The sequence below is a fragment of the Molothrus aeneus genome, chromosome 2 (assembly GCF_037042795.1).
Source record: "Molothrus aeneus isolate 106 chromosome 2, BPBGC_Maene_1.0, whole genome shotgun sequence".
Taxonomy (NCBI): domain Eukaryota; kingdom Metazoa; phylum Chordata; class Aves; order Passeriformes; family Icteridae; genus Molothrus; species Molothrus aeneus.
Genome location: NC_089647.1, coordinates 41,792,862 through 41,812,997, shown reverse-complemented (window position 1 = coordinate 41,812,997; position 20,136 = coordinate 41,792,862). Strand labels below are relative to the sequence as shown.

The 20,136-nt window shown below is 40.4% G+C and overlaps 1 protein-coding gene across 9 annotated transcripts in view; it reads right to left on the bottom strand.

The window, feature by feature from the left end:
- GRIA4 (glutamate ionotropic receptor AMPA type subunit 4) overlaps positions 1 to 20,136 on the bottom strand; it is a 215,252-nt gene that overhangs the window by 5,126 nt on the left and 189,990 nt on the right. The window contains exons 14-16 of one of the 9 annotated variants that reach the window (XM_066544745.1): positions 11,982 to 12,096; positions 2,537 to 2,671; positions 1,021 to 1,203 (exon numbers count right to left, since the gene is read on the bottom strand). In XM_066544745.1, coding sequence (XP_066400842.1) covers positions 1,069 to 1,203; positions 2,537 to 2,671; positions 11,982 to 12,096 — 385 coding nt within the window. In that variant the 3' untranslated portion in view covers positions 1,021 to 1,068. Of the gene's footprint in view, positions 1 to 1,020; positions 1,204 to 2,423; positions 2,672 to 4,890; positions 5,006 to 11,981; positions 12,097 to 20,136 lie in introns of those variants that run through there. The other 8 variants (XM_066544746.1, XR_010783133.1, XM_066544749.1 and 5 more) reach the window with 8 other exon arrangements.

The window sequence follows — 20,136 nt, the reverse complement described above, 5'->3', positions numbered from 1 at the left end:
CAATTTCATGTAAATATTATGCCAAATAAGCAGAAAGAAGAATTTCAGAAGCCTGTAAATATTTTTTCAAAATCATAGTGATTTTTTTGTGAATTTTTAAAGTCTGTGCCTTAAAATGTTAATTATCAGAAGACAGACTGACCCAAAAATGAATTTTCAGTTAAATAAAATGCAACATTTTTGTATCTTTTTTGTACTGTTTAAAGTATATTTTATCCAGCAGGAATTCATCTTTGTGATACAACAAGTCCCACAGAAATCCAGATTTTAGAGTAAGGTACTTATGATCTTTTCTTTAAGTAAAAAACTCAGTTAGCTCTATTTTTTTAATTATAAGAAAACACTAAGACTAAAAAATTCTGCAACTATAATCAGTCTCTGTTGCAATGAAATAACAGAACTGGGTGGCAGCTGTGGGGATTTTCAAGTCATGCCATGTTTAGCACGCTCAGCCAATTGGGGTCAGGTCAGTATTTGAAAGAAAGCTTAATTTTTTTGTTTGCTTTTTTTAAGACTGTATTTTGAATGCATTGCACTCTGTAAACTTGACAAGGAATATGTTTTCTGGAATTCTTACTTTTATACCAGCCTGGGGACACTTTCAGTGAGCACATCACTAAAGAATTTAAAGGCAAAAAACACCCTTCACTTGCATTTGGCACAATGATGTGCACAGGATTACTTCTTTTCAAGACCCTTATTACTGACAGAAGGGAGTGGACTTGGGAGATTAATATTAGCATCTGGAAGTCCTGTGTTGCAGTTCACAGTAATGAACAATGGTCTATACTCTTGGAGTCCCCTTGGCACATAGCATGCCTCACATTTTCTCTAGTGAACAAAGTGCATAGCTAACACTTTTTTTTTTTTTAACATGGGGAAATTGGCAGCTCTGCTGCAATTAGAATATACCCAGGGTCATGACTCTTTCTAGAACAAGGAAGAAAAGAAAAGCCCAGAGAAGAGCGTGTAGGGGACAGTTTCCCAGCCAGCCCCCTCCCTCATGCCCCAAGAACCCACCTATTCCTCGCAGCGCTCCAGCTACCATGCTCACACAGCATTCTCTGCTCACTCTGTGTTTGCTCTGTACTGTATGGTGCGGTACTGAACGGGCTGTGCCTTTAGGCTGTAAGCTCCTCGGGACAGGGACCTGTTGTGTGTCTGGCACACTTCACCTACTGTACAGCGCCGCCTACTCCAGCGCTATACAAATAATAAATAAAAAATAATAAGTGCATCTCCAGTTGTTTCCTACAAGCTTTTTTTTCCTAAGTGGCAACATAAGAATTATATTATTCATCTCATTGCCCTAAATTTGTGTTTTCTACTTCCACTATATAGGGATGGCTCAGGAAAATGTAGCTGTAGATAGTTGTTAACAGAGGAGACATGTGGCTTGCTGTTTGCAAGGGCAAGGGAGCTCAAGCATGACAGGGTAGGGTGCTAGCCGCACGTTCACTTATACAGCAGCCAGCATACCTTGGGAGCTACGTAAAAGTTATATTTAGAAGCTCAATTTGCTGCTGTGTGCCATTTCCAAAGGTCATGGAGTTGATTTGCCTAATGATTAGTTGGCAAGATACTCACTGTACGGATGAGAGCAAGTACATTAGTAAACCATCCCTGCACACCTACTCAGGGGAGCTGTGCAGGATGCAGCTCGGCAGCATCAGCGCTTCAGCCTCCAAAATCACTGCATGAATGTCTAATACACTAGTCCTGACTTAGGTAAGGGGGTTTGTTACTGAAAGCTGAGGATGATAATCAATGTCTATCCCCTGGTTAGTGACTCTTTGTGACTATTACAGTGGGCAAAAGTTGACCTGAAGCAGGATATTGTGGGGAGAAAAAAAAAAAAAAAAGCCACACAATTAGCATAAAACATGTATCAAAAGGAGGGTGAAGGCACAGGGAGGGGAGGAGGGAGAGAAGGTAAAACAACATTTAGACTTCTTGTAACAGTGCCTTTTTCTTCCATTAGGTTAACTATGGTTCAGTGACGTTGCCTATCCTAAATCTTGGTTACAGATAGGGCCAACATTGAATAATACAGGCTTGCACCAATTTGTCTGTAGTAGAGTGCAAGCCTTTCAGAAAACAGACTTTCCAATCAAGTACTTAAAAGCTGGCCCTCTGGATATATACTTTCTTATTTAAAATAGTTGTCATCTCTCAACTGATTTGACAACTTTGAGTTGTTCAAAATGTATTTTTCATGTTAAAAATTCCTTGCAATGCAGATGTCTATTAGCAACATAGAATAATGTACTGTACATCTGCAGCCAAAAGAACTGAACCACTTTGCACTGAAGTTTTCCAAAATATAAAGCTCTGTTCAGAAGCAAGCACCACTAGACAGACATGTCACAACACTGCGTTACAAGATGCATCACCCACTCGCTGTAGTAGGCCCTAAGTCCTACCCCTAAATTTTAATACTTTCGGTTCCATATACGTTGTAACCTTCTCTATAAGTTGCTAAATTCTGGGTATTCTGCGAGGAAGTTGGGTTAAAAGTCTGTGCACTCTTTGCCACCTTCATTCGTTTCGCCTCTGCCCTGGACTTGTAACAGAACTCTATCAAAGCCACCAGCATTGCCAAGCCCAAGCCTCCAACCAGAATGTAGAAGACTCCAGCAACGTTGCTGAGACTCAAGGCACTCGTCTTGTCCTGGGAAAACAGAAGTGACACAGTTAACCCTGGAAAATAGATCCCAAGAAGCACAAAACACACATTAAAATGTCAGAAATAGACAAGTAACAATGTTTAGCTGAAATTTAATGACAGTTGTTTACATACTTTAGCAAAATTTGACCTATCTGGATCTATAAAATATATTTTAAACAACTAGTTTTCCTGGTTGGCATAAAAAAATTATTCTAAATATATTGCCAACATATCAGGATGTCATTGCTTGCCTACTGCAAAGCATTACCTCCATTACATGGAGAATTAAACAATGACACGTCTAGCTCTATTTAGGGGACATTTCAGCACTGTTATGAAACTGCATTAATGTAAAGCTCTTCAGAAGCCTGGGAATCCAGAAATCCATTTTATATCAGACAAGACTCTGCTTGATCTTTACAAAAACCAGTAATTGTAGTTGTGATAGGCATTGCTGTTAATTTAAAAGATCCAGACTGAGCTTCTGATACTCAAATGACAGGCAAAAATAACATGCGAGGCTTAAGTTCTTTCTTTGAACAAACACTTCCTTTAAAAGTGCACACTGTACCACACACATTGTGATATATTTGCCTCTTACCTATTCTTGTATTTTGTTTTTATTTTACTATGGATACAGTTCTGGAACATGCCCATGGACGACTAAGCTCAGTAACAGTATACTTCTAAATATCAATTTATGCAATTTAACACATTTTTCATAATTTAGATAAAAGTGAGGATTTTCTTTAACAAAGTATTAAATATTCATCATTTTACAATCACCTTCTTGGGTGTATTGTAGTAAATAACTATTCTACATTTCTCTATACTTCACTGCTTAGTTATGAATCACATTTTTTGCACTTGAAATCCATGTGCTTTTTCAGCATAGTTCTCAAGGAACTCTCTCAGGATTGACTTCATATGCTACATCATGTGCCTTAAAATACTTATAAAGCTTTATTCTTATGCAGACTATATTATCTTTAGCTAAAGTAAGGAGAGTATTTAACTTCTGATTTTAATCTCTATGAAATTTTAACTTATGTAGACTGCAAAAAATTTGGATGTTTAATTTAAAGAGGCACTATTCATTGTGTAATCAGTAGATTAGCACAGTTATTGTTCCCATGGGTGTACAGAGGTGAATGGGGCTTATAGCTGGGTTCTGCTTTGTCTGTGCCTTTTTAGCTGGCTAGGAAGAGCCTAAGTATCTTGGAGATGACTGTCCCTCTGGTGGCAATTGCTAACATGGTGCTTGCAAACAAGGGGGAGGCAGGACTGAGAAAGACCTGCCCTAATGTAGGTGGTGCGTTGAGGCTTTCTCAGCTGTTATTTACAGATACTTTGTCACCCTCTTAAATGGTTTTCACTCCTTTTTTCCAAAGCACTTGCCAGAAAAAGTGAAATGTGTTGAAAGCTTCTTTCCCACACTAATTTTATCAAGGTAAGTCTCAAGACATGCAGGCAGCAAGCAGTCAGTGCCTGTCATTCTTTCATTTTAGCTGTGGCTGCAGAGGCTGGCATGGAGTCAGGTAATGTGAAGAAATGTCAGCCTCCTCAAATACAGGGCTGGCACTGACTGTGGTGTTTCCCAGCCATCAGAAAATACCCGGTTCTGGGTCTGTCCCCATAAAGAGAAGGAGCTGACAGCTCTCTGGAGCTGCCAGTATAAACACTGGAAACTGTAGAAACTATTAATTGCGGAAGCCTTTCACTTCAAAGCTCAAATTAAGTTTTCCTTGGCCCTTGAGGAGCCAAGGACATCCCCAAATGCCACAAGACACCACCTTCCTGGCCAGCAATGGAAGGCAATCCTTCCTGCTAGCATTTCTTCTTCTCAGAAAACTGCTGAGGTAGGCCAGCTCCTAAAGAAGGAGCAAAGAGCATTTCCTAAGCAGTCAATGGGAAAAGTCCACACCCTCCAGGCGGGAAGGAAACAGCTAATCCAGGCTGCCTCTTCCAAACCCAAAAATCTGCTTTGTATTTCTTCAAGAGATGCTCTGAATATGTGGGATGATGTTTGGTGATTTATATTACTGAAGACTTTAAATTGCAATAGTGCTTCCTTAAATTAAAGCGTGACTGCCATCAAGATGGGCCAAAGTTGATTCATTCTGTGTCTACAGCTGCTTATTTTATTTCTATGTCATTTTGTTTATTACTTCCTCTACTGCTTTGTGAACACAATAGTTAGGTCCCGAACTGTAGCGACTGACCTTACTTCCAGAGTCCTTGGGTCCACATTCACCTTTATCGTACCACCATTTGTTTTTCAGCTTGTCTAAGACGCCTGCCTCACTGAGTTTCAAAACGGCAAGGTTTACAGGAGTTCTTCACGTGGAAAATAACATAAATAACATTATATATGTTATTTTATGTTATTCAAGTAAAACTACATAGAATCGCATTGCAAAGTGACAGAGCAGAGGCCACAGTGGGTGCTATGTCATGTACTGTTGGCCCAGGTTTAGAGACAGACATAAGACCGGGACCTGCTCCATCGCTTTAGGTAACAGGCACATACTGCTGGGGAAGATTTGTAAATAAATAGTATGCAATTACTGTGAACCCAAAACTATTGGCTTACACACATTAACAACATACCCTTCAGAGATATTTGTAAGATAACTGCATATGCAACTTAAGAAACATTAATTTGTGTTTCTTGCTTTCAATCTATTTTTAGTTTGGATGCATACAAACTAATAATATGATTTGGCCATAGGTATTTCATTTACTGCCCTCAAAATTATCCTGGCAAGAAAAGAAGATGCTTCCTGCAGTGTGCTGCCCATAAACATCTGGCACAGACCTGTAATAGGAGGTCTGCATGCAAATAACTTGGGGGGAGAGCTGCAAAGATCCCCTTATCCTTGGCTAAGAAGGACAGTGAGTCTTCCATCTTAATCTTCCATTTCAACATTATTTTAAAATTCAAAGTTTTTCCTTAAATCTCACATATTCATGTCAATATTTCAAGGGTCCCAGGCTGGTGATAAATTTCTATTTGGAATAGCTATTTTTATCGGTGGTATTTGCTGTGGGTGATGTAACAGAGTTTAGTATTGAAATGAAACCTAATCTTATGCCTCAGAATCATGAAATGTTATAGGTTTACAGTGAAGTTGCTTAAACTCATTGAATAATCTTAGGGTATTATGGTAATGCCCCACTTCAAGCAGATCTATCACTATATGTTTTAAAAACGTATTAAATTATTAACAGACTTATTTTACGTACTTTCCACTTCAAATAGTTGCCCAATTCTTAATGGAATTATGTGGTAGGCATATGGATATCTATTTATGTGCAGGTGTGCATGCAAATACAATATATATCAGAGAAGCAGAGAGATAAACAGAAATGGCATGTGATAGATAGCCTTCTGGTGATGTCAAATGACATGATCCTGTGTGTGTGCCAGCAGATTTCTACAGGAAAATTTATCTCCCATAATATGCCATAATTCATTCATTACTTAAACATTAACTTATGGATTCAAGGCTTAATAAATAAATAACCAGTGCAAACATTAATTAGTCTAGTGTAACTGGACATACTAAAATAGTTTGCATTGAAGAAGAAAGGGGCTTATTGCACTCTATAATTGGTATAACTGGAAATTCCCAAATGCTTATGTATTAATATATTTGTGCAGGTTTGTATATAGCTATTTAATACACAAGTAACAGCTTCTGAGCCTTGTATGCTACTCTTAGCTCTAGGGACCCTGCCTCTTCATACATTCTGATTACTCTTTCTATATGTACCTAAAATGGGGGAATTCACCTCACCTCAATATTTGCATCCCTAAATTATGCCCCAAGCTTTGTCTGTCTGTCCAGACCTCCCTGCAGTTAATGGGAAAAGGTAGGTACCTGCAAATGGTGAGCCTTGATACCAATATTAACAAAGGATGATGTTGAGATGCCTGTCTCTTCATTTACTGCTGAGGAAGCCTTGGTGCCTTGGAGAAATTTTTGACAGCCACAGTTGGGTGAGAGGATTTCCCAGGAACTCTCAAGTGATTACTCTAAGTAAAGGAAAACCTTCATCCACTTTCCAAATCCCACACATTTAATTCATATGCAATACTCTGCTTCTAGAAACAAAAATGCCCATTTTTTGCTCTTTTCCAGTATTCAAACTTAAATTTTGCCTCAAGGCTTCTGGCAGCAGGCCGTGCAGGTTGACAGTGGAATATGAGAGTCCCACAGCTGTGAAATGAGTGGGCTTGGGGTGCTGGCAAGTTGCCTGTCAACATGATCCTCTGCTGGCTTCTAGTACAAGCACAAAATAATTAATATTATTTCAAAAGCCATCATCTATAACATGTCATGCACTGGCAATGAGCTACATTCCCACGCTCCTGAATTCTGTCAGGGGAACGGGGCTGGTTATGACAAAGGTAAGGGGACATACAGGTACTGTTCTCCATTGGAAAATCAGAAGCCTATGGAGTCGTTGCAGATTAAACTGATCAAACTGATAATAGGAATAGATATCTATTATCAAGGCCACCAGCAAGGTGGGAAAAGTTAGAAAGCAGATGCCTCCATGTCCTATGCTGCTTCTTTTTTTTTCCCAGCACTAACACTTTAGGCATTTAAAGCCTGAAACAGGCTGGGGATTTTTTATTTTTTCCAAATGTAGTTCTTTTAATGCCATCCTTTCTGCATTGTCTCTGCAAGGAAGCTCTCAGGTTTTCCTTTGGGAAAAACAATCAATTTCACACTTTAAATTGCCACGTTGTCCTCAGTTTCTAAGCGACCTCAATGGCACTGGTCAGCAGAGGAAGTTCCCATTTTTCACTGGGATGCAGCAGTGATGTGACTGATGCCAGGTCCTTGTTTCTACTTTCCATGAACTTTGGTGGAAAACTTTCTGAATGCAGGCCCTGCTGAAGCTCAAGAAAGCCTGCCCTTGGCCCCTCTCCTTCTTGCCTGCCTTAACAAGGCTCTGTGACATTTCCTTCACATCCGCCCTCAGACAGTCACAGCTGTGATGAGAGAGAAGCATTCTAAGAAAAAAACTTAAAATTATATATTACAATATTTTAAAATATTTTACATCTTCAAAACAGGATTTCTGTCCTAATTTAAATCAGTCAGCTGTGATGGGAAATGTGCATGGTCCAATATAAGAAGCCCAGAGTAAGGGGCTGCAGAGTGGAAAAGGAAGATGTTTTGCTTATATTTTTCAGAGTCACAGCATAAATGCACCTCTTTGCAATCACAGTAAGTGATTGCAGGTGTTGTGATTTTTAATGTATTTTACGTTTTTATTTTGTTTCTTTGTTTCATTTTCAATTGGAGATTTTCAACAGGGAGATGCATGTCCAGATCACCTTGGCTCTTGGGGCAAGTCACTTATTTTGACCATGTCAGTCACAAACTCAGAGACTACAATTTGTTACTAGATTGCTTACACAATCAGTTGGTGAATAGTCCCACTGATATTAAAGGGGACAAAACAAAAAAAAATTGGTATGGTTTGCTGTATGTGAACAAAAGGAATGGTACTGAAGTCACATAAAGGGGATAAATTCAGCATTTATAATTAAATCTCCCATTAAATTCAGTATTGTATTCTTATTATGGCAGTGGAAAATGACTATAGATTTGGGTCTTGTTCAATTGCTTAGTGATTCCTGAATTACTAATGTTGGGCTAAGTCTTCAGCTAGAGTAAACCAGCGCAGTTTGTGAAAATCAGTGTAGTTTTTTTCCAATGTACAGCTGCTGAGAATCTCTGTTGTTGGATATAAAGAGAATCCAACTGCCTCAAGTTCATGTAAAGATAATATATGAGAAATAATAATTAAAATTACCCTTTATCTATGGAGAAGAATTTGTCCCACATAGCCATAGAGGAAAACTGCTGTGTGACAACACAGGAAACCCTGCTCTTCACCCATGTGCCAAAGTCAGCGTTGGCACAGCCTGATCTGGGCACAGGGACACTGGTTTTCTAACTTTTTATCATGTTCTCAGCCCTTCCACCTCCTCTCTTGGCTTCTTACTAATTTCCTCCTATCCTGTCATCAATCACTTGCTGTTGGAAGGGCCATTTTTCAAGAGCCTCAGGCTGGATCTTGAGCCAGCAACATCAGCAAAATCAGAGTGCTTTAAAATGGTATTAATGAAGTTTTGAGCTAGCTGTGTTCAGGACAACAAATGGGCAATTATAACATTTAAATCAGAATACTAAGTGATTCTGAAACAAATATAGAATTCTGACAGACAAGGATTTTAAAAATGCAATCATGGATATATTTTAGGAGCATTTTCATTAGCCACTCATGGCTGAGCCATTGGGTGTAAGGTCAGACTCATAGCTGACTGAAAAAAACATGGGCCACTGTGTTCTCCTGCAGGCTGCCAGCAGAGACTGGAAAGAATCTCCATCAGCACAGCTTCTGTCCACTCACACTTTATACGAACAATGGAGCAAAGTGGCAGAAACTGTGTTGCAGTACCTTCCTGTGCACCACATGAGATGATGGCATACAGTTCGGATCTGAGGTAATACCTTCAAAAACACTCAAATGACTTGAGGAACTCACTTTTATCTTCAATCATGAACTAATTAATCAGATCACTAAACCACAGGTGGCTCACACAGGGCAGCTTTCTGAACTGCCTTTCTGAATTTTGGAAGATTGTCCCTTAAAGAGAACAATAAATGGGGAGGCTAGAGGTGACCTTTTAACAGCAGAGAATGGAGGTAGGAGACATCCTGTTTTACAGAGCAATACAGACCTGTGGAGAACAGCTGAACTCTCTGGAAGCTCCCTCATTTCTGTGGTCCTCTGTACTATCATGAAGGGATATTGTGGGTCTACACTTTCATATTCTGAATAATGAATCTCAAATAGTAACAGCACAGTTATCAGTTAAGCTTCAGGTGCTGTATTTCTTTCAAGAGAAGAGGAGTTTCGTATTCTCATTCATGAGGCGACAAAGCCCTGCAATTTAAACTGGAGCTGCTAAAAAAAGCTTCTTTTTAAATTTGTACAATAAAAGAAGTATTCTTAACCTTCTTAAGAAGGTAAGAACTTAGTTCAGGACTTGTTGGTAGTTATCAGGTTTACTAAGGTAATGCATAGTGTCCTGGTTATTCCAGTAATGATAATTTGCTAGCAGAAAAGAAATAAAATACATAGAGCTCCATTAATTCAGTAGAAAGGGTTTTGACTTCAATTGATCATGAGTGTTTCTGAGCAAGGAAATGAATTGTACAGATGATAAATGGCTAAGTTACCCTTTGGGGAATCAGCCTAGCTGTAGTTTATAACCCAGGATCAGATGCAGCTGCAATGCAGACTTTGAGAAGCCTGGGATGCCTGCTCACCTGCACGATGTGATGTGCTTGGCTCCACCAGACGTGGGCAGTGTGGGCATATGATAGACCTGGAGCTTCCCAGGATCACTGGTACTGCCTACTCACCCAGCTGTGCCTGGGAAAAATTGTGGCAAGAAACAGGCCCAAGGCCAGATAAATGCTCATGGCAGGCTGTGTACAGTCCCAGATCCACGGGTTGAGCTCCATCATGTTCTCCATCCTTTGCTAACACTGTCCTGCCAACCACACTGTCTACTGCATCCTGAACTGTCTGTGTCACCTACTGCTTATTTCCACTGGCAATGTGTTCCTTCCTTCCTCCTACATACACAGCTCCTCTGTTTCTCCATGTACCACACTCCTTGCCTTTCTTTTCTACTTTCCCCCCCAAACTCCTTTTTCTGTTACTTTCTACCACACCAAACTTGCTCCTTCAGCACTTCCAGACATTTCCCTGGTGAAGCCCTGTGTGTCCCTCCACCATGAGCTGCTCCCTTTTCCCTGCTTCATGACTCATAGCACTTGTGGCTGGTAATTAGGGAAAGTAAGTTAAAAAACATCCTTAGTTTGCTATCTAACTTTTATCTCACTTTGCAACCACTGGAGGTTTATGAGGAGGATATTCTAAGAAAATTTAAGTATTTTATTGATTTTATGCTTTGCCTGTGATATTAAAACATAATAAATAAATAAATACTCCTCCCCCAGTAATGCAAAAGCTCAGGCTTGTGTAGAGGTAAGTTCTATTTGGTCTAATATATCTGAACATTTTGGAAGAGAAAATAGAGACCATTTTTGAAACTGTGACTGCTGGCAAGCAGAGCGGTGTGGGGAAAAATAGGTAGAGCAGCAGGATTGCAGGCAAAGTGAAGAGGATTAGGAGACCAGTTCTGGGTGAGTGCAGAACAGCCCAAGGGATGGTCCCTGAGGCCAGGACACAGCATGAAAGAGCAGAAGGACTGAAGAGGGAGAGAAAATAGTAAGAAAAAATATATGTAGGCAACTGTAAAAAAAGCTACATAAGCTGTGTATGACAAATCAGTCACATTTAATCATCTGTATCTGACTAGCTCTGTGCCTGCACAACTACCTGTGAAGCATTCTCTAATATATTGTTCACACACAAGCACATAAATAAATATTATTACATGCTGCCTGGAACATAAGGGGTATTTTTAATACTTCAATTTTTCCCCACTTCACCGTCTTCCACATTTTTGCTTCTTTTCAGCACCAGGCAGTTTCTCAAACAAAGCTGTGAGGCAGCAAGGAAGAACTGGTACTGGCCATATGGAAGACAGGGTAATGCAGTAAGAATATGAAGCTGTTAACACCTCAGCCTAGCATGCAGCCTAAAATTCCTGTCCGATAAATTCTGGCAAATTATGCCTAGGGAACCACCGTGGATTTCACTTTGCTGGAAAGATATCAGAAAATGTCAGTATGAAGATGTTTTATCTGAAATTTGTCTTCCTATTTTGGATACTTGTGAAAATTTTAATTTGTACCAGTATTGTTTGTGTCAACAATGGATCCCTGAGCCTGGACCATGCATTAAATTACCCCTCAGAGACAGTAACACTGATTTTTTTCCCCTTTTCCTCTAATGTCACTGAAAAATATTTTTAGTAGTACCATAGAATAGGAAAAAAGTCTTAGCTGGTGAGCAGGCTTCTGAAGGCATTTAACAAGCTTGGAAAAGGCTCACCACAATTTCAGAAGATGCATGTTTCTGGAAACTGGCGATGGTTCTCACCCCAGAGACCATTTATGAGTTCCCCTTGGGGTGCTTAAACAAATGCAAATATTTTTGCTTTGACAGTAATTGCATACACCTCGGTTTCAGCTGCAGAACCAGCAGTGCTGTGCTACTGGTGAAGCTGTTTGGTGGCAGGTGAGACCCCAGCAGATGCACCAATTACTTCACATACTGTTTACCCGCTTTTGGTGACATTGAGGCTAACCTTGGAGTCACCTCCCCCGCTGCCACATTCTCCTTTGTCGTACCACCATTTGTTTTTCAATTTGTCCAAGAGGCCTTGTTCATTCAGTTTTAAAACTGCGAGGTTAACAGCATTTCTTGAAACGATAAAACATATTTTGTAAGAAACTGCACAGCTGTTAAGATGTTAGAAGGAATGAGGACTTAAGCTGTTTATAAGCTTGATCCACACACTAAATAAACCTCTCATTTCCATATTTCAAAGCCCTTGGCAGCACAAATAATTGTGGTTACTTCCAAATGTGAAAAATGTGTTTCCAGTTCTAGAAACGATTTTCAGAACAGCTTGGATTTTAATGCAAAAATTCTATCAACCAACCCAAACTATTTTTGCAAAATGATGATAAAACTCTGCCTGGAATTAAAAACAATTTACACAGATTTATTTGAATCTATATTTAAAGTGTGGGCCCAGGCTGTTTTTTCAAGCAGATGAGAAAATGTATCCCCATGTACTAAAGAGGCAAGGTCCAGACTGCCTGTGCTAGATGCTGCCAGTCACTGTGTCACTACACTTCTGACATGTAGCACTTCTGACTGATCCCGCATGAGCTAAGGATTAGGGCTCCAGAAAAAGGCTGTGGGAGGAAGAGGACTAACAGCTCACACACTGACAAAGATGCTGTCCAGAGCCAGTCAATAGAAAGCACTGTACAAAAGTGCCCAGAGGTCTGTCTGTCTGTCTGTCTGAAGCCCTGCTGCTGGCACATCTGTGCATATGGGATGCAGGCTCTAGGGTCCTGCTCCCTTTGCGCATTAGACGCTTAGCTGAAAGGCAGGGCCTGGGGTCTAGCTTAGTGCCATGACTCTAGGGACTGCCCTGCTCTTCTGGGAGAGCACCCTGTGTCCCAGCCCAAAGAGCACCTGAGGAATGAGAAGGAAGGTGGTGATGAAGAGTGTCTATGCTATGGAAATGTGGGAACAGTGTGGCCAAACTGAAGTTCAATCACTGCTGGAAGAGAAAAGCCAGCCAGTTAGTTAAGTGCTGAGAGACAAGAAGGTTTTTTGGACATCCTGAGGACCCAAGATACAAAGAGATTTTTTGGACATCCTGAGAACTTTTCTCTGGAGAGTTTATACATGCTATACTACCACTGCATGAAAGACAAATCCTGCTTTGCTAGCAACACAGTGGCATGGGCACAACAGACTGAAAGTGGTTCTGTGAGCCTGGTGTCCTCCATATCATGTTTAAATGCTCTTTTTTTCAGATGAGAGAGACTTTGGATCTGTGCAGGCAGAGGGGCACTGCCAACAAGAAGGTTAAAGCACAGAACCACTGCTTGTGTAGGAATTCAAGGCTGCTGGAATTGTACTGGAATTCAGCCATGAACTAGGACACAGCTGGTCCTAGGATGCAGTTTCTTCTGTGCTCAGAGGTTTCCCTTTAGGTGTCCAGAGCATCAGGACTGGATGGCAGCAGTTCGACAGTATAGACCACCATACAAACCTGAATGTAAGATATTTGGATTTATGGTAGTGACTATAGCCACTATATAACATTTTAAAATCAGTTGATTACTAATCTGCCAAGTTATTTATGCAGCCTTCATCATCTCCAAAGGAAACTTTGCCCTTGTTTAAGTGTACAGCTTCCTATCTGTATTATTACTAAGACCCTAAAGAGTCACATACCCTAATGATACACAACTACATCAGGATCAGTAAAATTGTATCTTCCTATTTTTATGTCCAGAGGTTCCTAGTGCATCCACGCCTATGAGAAATGTACACTCTCTCTGATGGGTGTCTGCCCAGGCTCTCGTGTGGCTCTGCAGATGCACGTGCAGCAGTGGCACAGTTCATCTCCAAAGTATGAGAGGTGTCAGTAGCTTACCTACTACTCTTTGGGGATGATATGGGGTTGAGAAAGATGAAATTTCTCTCTCTGAATTTGTTTAATGCTCTCAAGATCTATCTGTCAGGACTGAGTGGGATATGACAAGAACTATGACTGTCAATGACATTCTCACTTCAACAACGAGAGTATGCAACACCTTCAAAGCACTCAGAGAAGGGCCAGGAAGAGTTCCTCTGGCAGCAGGGTTCTGGCAAATCATATGGCACTAGAAGAAGAAGGGTTTGTGATTCAGCCTCTCTAGAGGTGGCTGATCTCTCGTCTCTGGGGGTCCTTTCCGGTCTTAGAATATAAATTTTTTCTCTTATTAAGAGAGGTCTCTTCCTGGCAGCCAGGTACAGATAATGGTACTTCATAGCTTATGGAGAGCCCTTTACTACTCTGGTCCATCTGTGGGACAAATGACAGCTTCAGGGCAAACTTTTACTGTCTTCTGGTAACAGCTTTTCATAAAGCTCCTCCTCAATGAAAGACAGGTCCTTGCTGGCTGGTCATGAAATTTGGAAACTACTGGGTGTAGATCTGATGTTCCTTAACTTCACTGCAGTTAGACTTACATGAGATTTTCAACAGAGATAAAGTAATTGCTTGTGTGTTCCTGAAAGTGAAAGTGAGAACTGCAGGCTGTAGTGGGAGTGATAACAGACTGCTCTTGGTGGATAAATCTTTAAGGGGAATTTAGCAGCCAGGCTGACAAATGTGATTTTGTGTAAGTGCTCTAATTATGGTTCACACTCCAGAGGGAGAAAAGCAATTGCAAAACTGGAATGAAATTGTTCATTTGTCCTTTTTGTTCTTGGAAGCAATTGCTTTTGAATCAGTCATATTTACTACAGACTTTTCATACTCAGCTTTTCATTACAAAGCCTGTGCTTTCAGTCTGTTTGCCCCTTCAGAAAGGTAACTGTGCGGCCAGCCTTGCCACTTAACAGAGAGATTTCCAGTACACTAAATATAAATGTTACCTTTTTAAGGACATGGGGACTGGGCCATAGATGAAAGATGATCCTGGAAACACATTTCTTTGACACTGAACAACATTACTTATTCTGAAAATTGCTTAGATATATATCTGGAGCCTGCCGTCTACAAAGTCAATGTCAAAACTCCTTCTCGCTTCAACAGGATCCAAACCAAGGTCTAATTTAATGTTGCTATGTTGAATTGTCACAGTGGGCAGCAATAACACAAGCAGCTGCTTTGACAGTTCTACAGATGCAGGCAGGATTGATCACTCCCATGAAAAATGAAATGTATCTCAAGGAATATCACTAACTCTCAATTCAATAAGCCACTTAATCTCAGTCTGATTTTAAGCAGATGGGAAGCCCTATCAATCTGTCTATCTGAAAAAATAGTCTTCAAACTATTTCCTCTGAGCTGTAGTCTCTCAAGTGTGAACATTAAAGCTCACCAAATTAGACAAAGTCCTTATGCTAATGTTCTTAGAAAGGGTTTTTCTTTTCAATCTTTATCTTACTTTGGGTGAAGATGTTACTTGATAATTTACAACTTCTTTTTCAAGTTAGTCTACTTACACCTTTCACTTGGATATTCCAAGTTGAATTAAAAGCAACTAGGTGATGTCTTTGACAACTAACATAAGTTTTCATGTTTAATTTTCATGTTGAAGGGAAAGAGCTTTCTCATTTGCCAAATGTTTAAATTTATCTTTCAAAGCATTAAAGATTATCAAGGAAAATTTTCCCACAATCATTTAGAGAAGCTGCAGCTGGTTGATAGTAATCCTAGAGTAATAAATAAATGAATGAAACCCATTCATGAGAGGGTTATTTAGCTGGGTTATTAGCCATATCCATAGACAGTTTCACAGCACAATAGAGAAATGAAAATAAAAAGGATGAAGAAGTAAATGTGGATTTAAGCTGCAATCATCACTCTGAAATTAAACTGTATTGTTTAAAAATGTAACACATTATTGTCCTCATCACGTCTAGTAGGCCATGTAAAACCAGGTTAGTTTCACACTGCTTTCTCTGTTGCTTTGTTATCCAGGTCCACCTCAACATGTGGAAATAAATAATTTCCCTGTGGTCAGCAAAACACAGAGAACCTTTGCTCAACACTGCTGTACCTCCCAGGTAGGTTGTAACTGAGAGCCTAAAACGTGCAATGGTGACTGCATTGAAAATTATATACCCAGACCTCAGAGCCAGGCTGGATCACCCATACTCATCCTAGACAGTGCTTTGTTCTGCCACAGAGGAAGGCATTTGGAAACCTCAGTCTCCATGGCAGAAACTTTTCTTTCATCTTAAAAAGTAGGACTGTATCCGCAATAGCACACTTAGTCCAAACTCCCACTAAAGACAGTGTATTCCTCAATAAAGGAACTGGCATCTTTACAAGAGTCAGAGTTTAATAGTAGAAAGCAGGCAAGTCCTTTAATATTTGACTCTTAATCCTTGGTGTCACTGCACAGTCCTGCCTCTTTCATTACTCTGAAGAAAACTGAGTCTTCACATGCAGTAGTCAAGCCAGATCAAACAAACTGCAGCCCTCACTTCACCAGTACTTGGGTGCATGGACAGTGATTTCAATGCATCTATCACAGGTATTTTAAACGAGTCTTTAGAATTACAGTATGAAAAATGTGATGAGAATGAAATAATTTTCACTCATTTAAAATCACTGTCCATCTCCTTATAAATAAACAGCAGTGAGAAGTTTAATACATTAATAAGTATCCCTTCTTTTTTCTCAGAAGAGCCCATCTGTGCTGTAGATACACCTTTCACAGTTATCAAAAGATGAAATTGCACAGACAGATGACAAGGGGACTACCCAGTCCCTTGCAAAATAACCTCAGTGATTTCAAACAGATACCTCGTTTGTTACCCAAAAGAATTGCAGCAGGGTGTTTGCCCAAAGCCCAGGGAAGCCAGCAGAGAGGTTTGCTTTGACTTCCAGAGAGTTTGGATCACATCAGTGGTTAGCAATTGACCCATCTCTTGGACTTCAGTCTGTAAGAAGCAGTAAGGGAGGCATGCAACAAATGACCTGAACAGTGTCAGGTACCACAGTATCTGACATGAGCTGGGTGCCACAGTACCACACTGTGGTACCCAGCTCATGTTCGTGCTCAACCACAGGAGGGGCATTTCCACAGCTGATAAAGACACACAAAGGTTCCTGCACCACAAGGGAACGAGATAGAGGTCCAGGCAAGGGACCATCCCGGCCAACATCACAAGCACTGCTGGAAATCTGAGACAGTCATAGCAGTACATCATGAAAAGAGACACAAAATTTTGCCTATTGCAACACTTTCAACATCAATTTCAGCACAGGAACTCATCACTCCTTAGAAAAAAGGAACTAAAACATGAAATGCATTCTGCTCAGTAAGATCAACTAATGCCCAGAGCTTGAATACACACAGCACATAGAAAAGGCTCTCTCCAGCCTAGTTAGGCTGAATATGTATCCAGATGTATGTCCACTTGTATACAAATATGTATACTCTCAGCCACATCTGCTTTTCATTTAAGTAATTCAGTTCCCAAAATATCTGGATGCACCATGGTTCACAGGATGGGTAGAAAGCACCACCCATCTGCACCATTCAGCATCATTCCCAAATGCATTTCCAAGGACTCAGTCTTGGCCTGGTTCATGGACACTGCCTCCATGAAGTACAGTCTCAGAATATCCACTTTTGAATACTAAATACTGAATACTGGTATAAAGGCACAGACACATACCTAAGTACTCATTGCAACCAAGGCAGGATCTCTGCTGTAGGCATTTAATAACAATATTTCAGCAGCCAGTAGAGCTTTGCCAGGAAAACTTAAATGTCTTAGCTATTTAAACAGCTTTGACATTTTCCTGAATCCCTTTCCTGCACTTAGTTTCATAAATCCTGTGTAACTGACGTGTTAGATAGCAAAAATACTTCCCTGCATCCTGGGCAGATTCTTAGCACAGTTCTGCAGTTATCATCACAGGCGGCGGCACTGTTGTTTCACTGCTAGAGCTGGGGATGTTGTTCACTTGCAATAATTAATGAACAAGATGTGCAAAAATAATGTGACTCACTAGCGAGACCCTACATACAGGAAAAGAGCCTTGTTTAAATTGCAGCCATACTGTACAGCCCATTGTCCCAGAAATGCTGGGGCCACCACTGCAGCTGAGGAGGCAAAAGCAGAGCAGAGACCCCAACCCTCCAAAAGGCTTTTCACAAATCATTCCCACAAGGGATTTCAAAGTCTCAGAAACACTCAGTCACTTAGAAGTCACATGATGAAGAGAGATGGCATCTCTGGTTAACCTCAGGCTGTCTGAACATATAACAAAGTTCAACAAGGAATACTGAATGTTATATGAACAAAGCTCCAGAGGTGGGCCATACGTGAGGTATGGACCAACTGGCAAAGTACAGAGGCTTCCCTTCATAAAATATATGACCACATTGTCCTGTAATTGTTGCTCATACACTCGTATATAACCGCTGCCTTTAAAGAAGCGGGGATCAGCAAACACGGGAAGTAAAACCACAGATGTGGTGGTGCATCACCACTGAAGGAAAAGCTTTCCTGGGACTGCAGTATCACAGCCAGTGTTGGCAAGTGATGATGTGTCCCAAGCAACCCCAAGCTCATTTTCTTCCTTGGACTGTGGATGTCCCTCCCTGCAGCTACCCTGCAGCTGGTGCAGCCATCATGCAGACTGGCCCCTGGGCACTCCTGGAGCAGGCTGGAGGGCTTCCTCCTGCAGGACAAGGCAGAGAGGGTGCTCGGTGAAGCCAAGCAGTGATTGGCTTATTTCAGTGATGTGAATTCAGTTATTCTCTCGTGATCTAATCTGTATCCAGCCCAGGTGGCTTGGGAAGAGGAGGCCACAGCTGCCAGGAGCCTCTCCTCACCCCCCAGCCTAGCGCTTCCTGCATGCAGCTGAGGATCTATCTTAAAAGTGCTTAGCAAAACACAAGTGGGTGCATTTTTACAGCTTGTGTATATTATCCATTCAAATAATTTTTAACAGGAAAAATTAAAATGCAACCTTACCAAGCAAAAAATTAAGACCTGCACATCTTTTGAGCTGCTTATTTTATCCCTGTTTTGAAAAGCACTGATGGCAGATTGTAACACGACACAAATGCAGTGTGGTTTAAGGGTGTTTGACAATTCATCAAGAGAAATTAAGTGCAAAGCTGCATGGCACTGCTGAATATGTTTAATAAATTAGGAATGAAACAAGCACTCTGTTAATGAGGAAGATGTAGCCAAAGCTTACATCACTGTGTACTCAGAAGGCTTGAAAGATCAATAACATAAATATTAAAAAGAAGAGCTAATGCATGAACATTTTTACAAGAAAAATGCTCTAAACTTTAAAGACAAAAGACCTGCCTGCTTTAAAAGCATGTCCTCTTAAACCCATTTAAGACCTTACAGGGGAAATGTTTTTACTGGGATTTATAAAGGTTTGCATGCTGTCATGTTACTTGTATGAAAAAACCTCTATTCAAATACTGAAGCACAGGAGTCATCAAAACATTTTCACATGTTAGTTCACACAAAATAGAGTTGTTGGTACTTGTTGTCACAACTTGGCCAGCATTTATATTAAATAGAGAACTGCTAGTATTCTTGTTGTGAGTCTTCATAATATACTAGCTCTTCTCCAGTGGGTCTCTCAGGCTTTTCTGCTAAGCTCCTCCATTTTTATATTCATGCTTATCAAAGAAAGGACGTGATCAGCCATCTCAGCAGAATGCTCAGGTCCAGCTCACGACCCACCAGAACAGTGAATGCCTCCTGAATTCCATCTTGCAAAATTCACATACCCCTGCCCTGAAGAACTGACTGGTCTGTAAAAAGCCAAAGTGTTGCAAGAAAGCTCTGGGCAGGTTCTGTGCTGCATTAGATGCTAAAGCCTTTTAAAAACATTATTTTAAAATCCCCTGTCCTAGTGCACTTAAAACACCTCTTAAAGAAAAATATATCAAAATATTAGTCAAACAGTAAGAATAAAGTTTTTTTTACAAGAATGTATGTTTATTCCTATCTATTTAGAGATGGGAAATTTACAGCAGTGCTCAGATACTTTTCAATTGTGGCTAATTAGAATAAGTTTAGCACTCTTCATTTAGCCATCCAAATAAGAGGGTTAATTTCCAGGGGCAGTGAGTATTTACAGCTTCTATGTATATCCTAAGTATAGTACATGTTTAGTTCCTCGAGCTGAGCTTTGTAAACAAATATGAGCCAAACTGACACCTTGAGGATCA